At 43.0% G+C, this 8,196-nt stretch overlaps 1 protein-coding gene across 2 annotated transcripts; it reads right to left on the bottom strand.

The window, feature by feature from the left end:
- Positions 1 to 837: 837 nt before the first annotated feature.
- LOC132978501 (pancreatic secretory granule membrane major glycoprotein GP2-like) lies at positions 838 to 6,724 on the bottom strand. Of its 2 annotated transcripts, XR_009673937.1 has the most exons (9): positions 6,635 to 6,724; positions 6,200 to 6,262; positions 5,900 to 6,102; positions 4,191 to 4,325; positions 3,400 to 3,888; positions 3,078 to 3,314; positions 2,822 to 2,984; positions 1,816 to 1,902; positions 838 to 1,575 (listed from the first exon to the last, which is right to left on the bottom strand). XR_009673937.1 is itself a non-coding variant. In XM_061043710.1 (8 exons), exons 5-8 carry the CDS (start codon positions 3,420 to 3,422, stop codon positions 1,816 to 1,818), a joined length of 510 nt encoding a protein of 169 aa, XP_060899693.1. In that variant the 5' UTR covers positions 3,423 to 3,888; positions 4,191 to 4,325; positions 5,900 to 6,102; positions 6,200 to 6,262; positions 6,635 to 6,709; the 3' UTR covers positions 1,801 to 1,815. The 2 variants fall into 2 exon arrangements, 1 of the variants encoding a protein (XP_060899693.1); XM_061043710.1 differs by lacking the exon at positions 838 to 1,575 and having other exon boundaries at positions 1,801 to 1,902; positions 6,635 to 6,709.
- Positions 6,725 to 8,196: the final 1,472 nt, after the last annotated feature.

Raw genomic sequence — 8,196 nt, 5'->3', positions numbered from 1 at the left:
AAACTGGTTTCTTGACCATGACAATGACTTCACTGTACTCAAATGGCTCCACAGTCACCAGATCTCAGTCCAGTAGAGCACCTTCGGGATGTGGTGTGATGCTATCATGTTAATATGGACCAAAATCTCTTCCAGCACCTTGTTGAACCTATGCCACAAAGAATTAAGTTCTGAAGGCAAAAGGGGTCCAACCCGTTACTAGCAAGGTGTACCTAAGAAAGTGACCGATGAGTTTTCTTTTTATACTGAATGGAGTATTAATCTGTCGTACATTTTGTTAAAAGAATGTTTGTTAGCATTTTCTGAAAAAGCATGTTCTTCATTTGTGCCTACGCATGGGCTGAGGAAGTTGTAACTTTGTTCACAGTAAGAATAAATTCAAGTAAAAAGATATTTATGAATCTCAGATTTGTACTGAAAAATTTGTACAAACGGTCTAAGAATAGATTTATGTGTATGCACTGTAAATGAGGTCATTTATGTCAATGTCATTTAACGTTTTCTAATCTGCATGGGTATAGAGAAGCAGCGTATAGATCAACACGTTTCAACAAATTGTCCTTTAACGTTTGATAATAACGGTAGAGCAGTGATAAAGGCTTCCAGTGTGCTGACTTTGCTGTTTTCTCGTAAGCTGTAATGATGTCACCTTATTATAAAAATGATGATGAAATACACAACTTTTATTTTCCCACACCGTTTTTTTCTTTTGTATGCTTACAATGGAAAGACAAGAAAGATATAAACACCACAAATTTAAGTCAGTATCATAAGGCATTAGTTTTGACAGAGTTGGAATATAATTCAAGGGTTTATGACGATGCACAGATTTGGTCATTATTTCCCATTTTAGATGGTTTTGCTCTGCATTAACAATGTTCCTCTGAACAGACATCATGTTAAAGAAAGAATGTGTGACTTTTTGATCCAGTAGATGTCGTCCTTGAGCACCAGCATGAAACCAAAACAAACTGCTGTTTGGCCACACCTTCTCCACACTGAAGCCTCCGCTCTCCTACAGAGACACACCTCAAACACCCCTCCATTCTGGTAAACACGGAGGAGTTATCAAATAGGAACGCACCATAATGAAGCACTAAGCGCAAGCAGCAGACAAAATTGTCCTTGTCTCAAGCTGCATTGTTGTGTTAGCATGCTAATGTTAGCACTCTTTTGTTAGCTCTTACCTTCACATGTAAATTGACACAGAATGACTCTAGTCCTTGACTAAAACAGTTTTTATACACAAGGGGAGGAGCCGGCTGTCCCGTCCATGTAAACCCGGCTCTGACAACAACACAGCCAGCGGGACTCGAGCGTCTCACTCATTGTAGACAGTCATGACTCAAAGAAACATTTAACCAGGGGAGACTTGAGTTCTGCTGTATTTATGAGTAAAATGTTGCACAGTCTTTCAGTGATAAATTCAGTATACAGTCAAAAGAAAGATTCTTGTGAGAACTGAGCTCATTGATCCCCAGCATAGGATTTTGACCCACACTCTGGATGGAGACGAATCACAGTCAGGACTCAGTGCGAAAGCCGTCAGCCTGTCCAAGTCGCAGTGATAACAACCTGAGAAGACAAGGAAGAAGACAAACTGTGTTTGATTAAATTTTCCTCCAACTGTCAGCATGTTTGACTCGTAGACTCTCTTCATTCTGTTGTTTGGTTTGACACACAGACCTGATCAGAAAATCTCTCTTCATCAGAACAGTTGACTTTATAGTTCGAACATTAACTTCAGACCCAGCTCTTAATCTTACCCCTTTGGGTTAGGGTTAGGGGTCAGTAAATAGCCAAGTTGTGTCTTACCTAACTGGTCCACGCCATGGTGATCAAGGCTGGGGCTCCCTCTAGGTACATATTCCTGGCAGATCTGCGATGTTTTGACGTACATACCTGGAAGTTTAAGACACCGAATTAGAAACATTGATTCTTTCATGTCACCTTTTGTGTCAGGGTTCTTCTGTCAGACCGTCTATATGTTCAATACTGGGAAAGTGAGCAGACAGAACTCCCTCGCCACATGTTCACCATTCTCATTTTTCTCTCAGGAGGCTTTTTGAAATGTTCCACTTGAATAAGCCTACCAACACTAGTTAAAGGATCAATAAGATAATAAAGTGACCTTACGATATGATCAGGCATTAAGGAAACATGCTATGTTGAAGTGCTGGCTTCTCTGACAACAATGCAGCAGCCAGTATGTCCTCCTTCTAACTTTAGATTCTGGTCCTGAATGCTCTGGATTTGTTTGGACCAGAGAAGGTAGGCGGTTTTACGGCACCCCCCCCCCCACACACGGCCGTTTTGGACGCCCCTTGGTTTAGCAGAAACGTGCTCAAGCAAGGATCAATATTGGAGATGCTTTTGAAAAATGGAGAGAGGTTAGAACGCAGATAGGTTTACAGACACATGCAGAGCTGGTTAATGTATACATTGCTTTCCTAAAGACCTGTCTTATGAAATAGATGTGCAAAGGATATTTTAGATTCCTACAAGTGAAATGCCATTAAGAGCTTCCGGGTGAAGAAAAATTTTGGTGACTGCTGCACAAAGTTCTCCACGGTGATGCAATACACATTAAGCAGTTAACAACAAGACCAGCAAACAGAGCTCTTTGGTGCGATAGAGGCTCAGCACCAGTCTAATAACTGTTTACTGCGTTTTTCATCTTAACAAGAAGGGGAGACTGGAACTACCCTGGAGCTTGTACATGGTTACAGTGTGATGACAGGAAAGGTCGTACAGTTTATCTAACTGTTTTCCAGGGACAATCAGCTGGTTTCATGTGTGTGTGTGTAGAGGAGATTAGTACCGGGGCACAGCTCTTGTCCTTTTTGCCACACAGGTTGACTTTGCAATGCAGGAAGACGTAACCATTGCTCTTGGAGAACTGGAACATGTTGAAGGACAAGACGCTGGACGTTCCTTCACCAGTTCCCTTTACTTTCACTGACTTGTCTTTGGGGTTTGCACAGCTTCTCACAAACAGACACATTTATTAAAAAAAAATGTTGTTCTGATTCATTTTGAAACGCAGCAGACAACCTCCACCCCTGCATGTGACTCACCCTGTTTTGATCAGGTCGTATTTCGGTAACTTATCAGATTCTTTGTTTTTGTTTGCCCAGCAGGAGTCAATCACCACGGCAACCAAATTACTACCCAGTCCTGTAGTCTTCAGCTCCACCCAAATCTTCTGGTTCAAAGTAACCAATGTTGCAGTTTGTTGGAGGCCAGCATCGCTGTAGGCCTTCATGGTCAGATTGTATTGCCAAATTCCAGATTTAATCTCTGATACCACAGAGCTGCAAAGCACAAACACACACAACTGTTTATACTCAGAAACATCCAATCAAGTATTCTAATCCAACAGTATCAGCCACCCCTCACCTGCTCTGGATCTTGAAAGACATAGTCTTGATTGGTGGCTGAGCATAGCTGCAAGGAAAGTTAAGTGCCACTTCGTCCTGACGGATAATCGAGTCATTGCTTTCTGACGTACTAATGGTGTTCGTCTAGATAACCTGTGCATCGCTATCCTGCAGGGTCACAGGGAATTAGATGTTAGGTTGATAGTGGCTGACTAGAAAAAGCTCAAAAGATCACTTAACCAAACTAAGAAGCAAAAGGTCAACACTAAAGCCAAGCCCACAGAAAGACCCCAAACTAGAGAGAGAACCTCTGCTGAAGTGAACCCACAATGACCTCTGCCTTGCACATTTCAGTGTTGTTGAAACTGAAGGTCACCATGCCGTCTTGCAATTCACCCTTGCATTTTGGGTCTGAGGTGTAAGGTTGTGTAGTCGAAGCCTCTTTCCATCAGGAGACAGTTTATTAAAGAAACTGAAGCAGAGTTCCTATAGCAGGTGGTGGCATCCCCTGTGAATTCAGCAGCACAGACATGTTACACTGATCAAGTTAAACAGTAGAAACTCCAAATACATTTGAAACACAACAATTCCACATTTCTTCAAATCAGAGATTCTGCTGCAGTAGACATTCAGGTTGAGACCAAATACCAGATGATAAGCAGCAGAAGACACAATGGTCAAATCATCTCTGATTTCAAGAAGTGAAGTCTGTTCCTTGGAAAACATCAGAGTGCCAGTGTGTGACAGGACTTTCCTTCAGCCTCTGAGGATCAATACCCTGCACAAGTCAAACCTTCACTGCTGTCTTACTGAAAGTTTTATTTTGTCTGTATGGGGCTGCGAAACCAGAGTGACATAAGCAACCCAAGCCATTAGCCTCCGTCTCACCACAGAACTCGTGAGAAGCACAGACCTTGTCCGGACAGAAGATCTCATGGGTGGTGGCTGAGAGAGAAACAGAACAAAAGACATGTAAGGGATAACAACAGACTTTTGTGATTAAATGAAATACAAAATTGGAGGTCTTCTTGAAAACTGTTCATCAGGTGGACTCCATCAGGTGGAATACTGCCCAGCACCTATCGTGTGCAGTCATTTGGAGGAAAAGGTTTTGAGAGAGCTAATGGACGCGAGGCAAATGGTGCAAATTAAACCGCTTTGAAGCGACGAATAGTTTAAATTATCTTCCATCATAGTGAAAATTGTGCACTAGTTGTTTAACTCACAAATACAAGAGACCACAGCATTTTGCCGTTCTCTAAACTTAAAATAAACCCCCCCAAAAAAGTTTAGAAACATTATTTTGGTCACTTATTTCGCCCCTTTAATAATACTAATTGGTGTTGTATGTTATATCGTTGGAAAGCCTGATTACTCACCTTTACAACGAGGTATAACTTGTAAGCATCGTGCATTCATGGAATGAGCAACACAGCTAAGCGTGTGGGTAGCACTCTAAAAAAAATGTTCCAAAATCCCCGGCAATGTTCCTCTGTTGGTATTCACTCCTGTTTTGAGCTTCAAGTACTGCCAGGTGTGTGACAGTTACAGGTGTATGACTGACACCTGATTGGCACCTAATTGACAGCACATGTGGGATCATCTTGGGTGTGCTGTTCATGCCAGAGTGACCAACACAACCACGCTGGTTGACCTTCAACAACTCGCACCAGGCTGGTGACCAGCATGAGGAGGAGGGGCCAAGCTGTTGTGGCCTCGTATGGATCTTCCACACGCTACTGAGGTCCCTGACAGTGTCAAATGAATAAAGTGTCAAAATGGCCACCATGTGTTGTTTGTTCCTTATTACTGTGGGAGAGTGCAATCATCCAATCCACCAAGAAACTCAAAACAGGAGTGAATACTAACAGGAAAAGATTGCAGGGGAATTTGGCACATTGTTTTGCGGCGCTACCCACACGTTTAGCTGTGTGGCACATTCCAAGAACAAGTTATACCTCGTTGTAAAGATGACTAATCAGGCTTTCCAACGATATAAAATACAACACCAATTAGTATTATTAAAGGGGCCAAATAAGTGACCAAAATAACATTTCCAAACTTTTTTTGAGGAGTTTAGTTTATTGTGTTCTGGTAGGCTTTTGTTGTAGTGCGTCGTCATCCATTCTCATAAATCTTTTCTCTCAGTGCAGCTTTGGTGAGGGCCTGTCATGTTTAAATCATTCCCAGTGCATCAGAACACGCAAAGTAACGTCCAAGTTCTGCCTTTTAAAACCGTTAATTCGTATCAAACTAATTTTCCCTACTGTTGGAAGTCTGAGGACTGAGGTGAGCATTAAAAGCAACCATCATTAATTAAATACATATCATCTGCTATGCCTCATAGACCGGCCACACAGGCCTCATAGGCCTCCACCTGTCATGGGGCCTCTGAGACTGTAAATCTCAAAGGCCGCACACTAGGGAAGCTTCCAAGGAAGAGTTAAAGGGAGACGCCAGACACCCGGTAGAGTAGCATCTTTTGTGAACAAGTAACGGGTAAATAGGTTTGGTCTTACGGCAGTTGGACTTTTGTCTCCAGCCACTCAGTTCAGGGACGCCCATCAGGCTGCAAGCTCTGGCATAGGCCTCCAGGTAATGACAAGGCAGATTGTCAACCGAAGGATATGAATACAAAGTTTCTTCACAGACTTTTATGTAATTATCCAGCGCTATGATCGCGTGACAGCTGGTGAAAGGGTCTTCTCTCAGGACACCACATCTGTTCCAGAGAGGTAAAGAGGCAGAATCAGTGGAGTGTTAAACCTAAACAAAGGAAAGCTGCAGGATAAATGTGACAATCTGAAATCTCTGCTCACCTTTCCTTTGCCTTAGGGCAGTCGATCGAAGGGTCTGCTTTGTCTGTTTGCACATTCTCACAGCTAGAGGTCGAGAAACAAAGTGAACTCAGGGCTGCTGTGCTGCTCTCACATGTTCATATCAACACACAGACTCATCAGGATTAAGGTTGTCACTATATCAGAATTTTAGACTTCAATACAATACGAGTAATACTCTTCAAAATGTGTTCAGTTAAGACAATGTCCACGTGTCTGCTTGCATATAATGAGAGTCTCTTCCGCTCCTTTGTTTAAAGCTTTTGTTCTTTCTGATTTTATTAATCATAAAAATAAAGAACATTGTACTGCTTGTAACACGTGGCAATAAAAGTATCAAAGTAATGCTAATTTTTACAACCTTAATCAGGAAAGTGTCAGGATTGTGGGATTTGGAGATCTTGGAAGAGTCCTTACCTGCCGTCCGATGCAATCTTCTCATCTTCAAGATAATAGGTATTACCACAAAGTACCTTTATCCTAAAATAACTCTGGTCAGGTCCTGGACAGGTGGAGGAAAGACTGTTAATCAGATCAGTAAACTACTGTAACCAAAACCTCCGTCTTCATAAGAATTAAAGCCCCACATTTGTTCCATTAGTCTGCGACACACTCACAGACCATTTTTATTTTATCAAGAAATTAGACATTCAAAGATGCAGCAGTCTCCTTTTTTACACCTACCTCCCATAGTACATTTAGAGACTGTAGGTACCACTAGCAGGCCTGATAACTGAAGGCTCTACCTCCCACAGTACATTTAGAGACTGTAGGTACCACGAGCAGAACTGATAACTGAAGGCTTTACCTCCCAAAGTACATTTAGAGACTGTACCACGAGCAGGTCTGATAACTGAAGGCTCTACCTCCCAAAGTACATTTAGAGACTGTATCACGAGCAGGCCTGATAACTGAAGGCTCTACCTCCCACAGTACATTTAGAGACTATAGGTACCACGAGCAGGCCTGATAACTGCAGGCTCTGCTTCCCAAAGTACATTTAGAGACTGTATCACGAGCAGGTCTGATAACTGAAGGCTCTACCTCCCATAGTACATTTAGAGACTGTACCACGAGCAGGTCTGATAACTGAAGGCTCTACCTCCCATAGTACATTTAGAGACCGTGGGTACCACGAGCAGACCTGATAACTGAAGGCTCTACTTCCCATAGTACATTTAGAGACTGTACCACGAGCAGGCCTGATAACTGCAGGCTCTGCCTCCCAAAGTACATTTAGAGACTGTATCACAAGCAGGTCTGATAACTGAAGGCTCTACCTCCCAAAGTACATTTAGAGACTGTATCACGAGCAGGTCTGATAACTGAAGGCTCTACCTCCCATAGTACATTTAGAGACTGTACCACGAGCAGGTCTGATAACTGAAGGCTCTACCTCCCATAGTACATTTAGAGACCGTAGGTACCACGAGCAGCCTGATAACTGAAGGCTCTACCTCCCACAGTACATTTAGAGACCGTAGGTACCACGAGCAGCCTGATAACTGAAGGCTCTACCTCCCACAGTACATTTAGAGACCGTAGGTACCACGAGCAGCCTGATAACTGAAGGCCCTACCTCCCAAAGTACATTTAGAGACCGTAGGTACCACGAGCAGGCCTGATAACTGAAGGCTCTACCTCCCACAGTACATTTAGAGACCGTAGGTACCACGAGCAGACCTGACAACTGAAGGCTGTACCTCCCACAGTACATTTAGAGACCGTAGGTACCACGAGCAGGCCTGATAACTGAAGGCTCTACCTCCCACAGTACATTTAGAGACCGTAGGTACCACGAGCAGGTCTGATAACTGAAGGCTCTACCTCCCATAGTACATTTAGAGACCGTAGGTACCACGAGCAGGCCTGATAACTGAAAGCTTTACCTCCCACAGTACATTTAGAGACTGTAGGTACCACGAGCAGGCCTGATTACTGAAAGCTTTACCTCCCACAGTACATTTAGAGACTGTAGG

The sequence above is a fragment of the Labrus mixtus genome, chromosome 1 (genome assembly GCF_963584025.1).
Source record: "Labrus mixtus chromosome 1, fLabMix1.1, whole genome shotgun sequence".
Classification (NCBI taxonomy): domain Eukaryota; kingdom Metazoa; phylum Chordata; class Actinopteri; order Labriformes; family Labridae; genus Labrus; species Labrus mixtus.
This window is presented reverse-complemented; position numbering and strand designations above follow the sequence as displayed.

Bases quoted from the DNA above. Each gene is read 5' to 3' on its own strand.
- LOC132978501 (XM_061043710.1), bottom strand. From the start codon at position 3,422: ATGTCTTTCAAGATCCAGAGCAG. The intron at 3,315-3,399 runs GTGAGGGGTGGC...TGTGCTTTGCAG, and splicing joins TCTTTCAAGATCCAGAGCAG to CTCTGTGGTATCAGAGATTA. The intron at 2,985-3,077 runs GTGAGTCACATG...GTTTGTGAGAAG, and splicing joins TACGACCTGATCAAAACAGG to CTGTGCAAACCCCAAAGACA.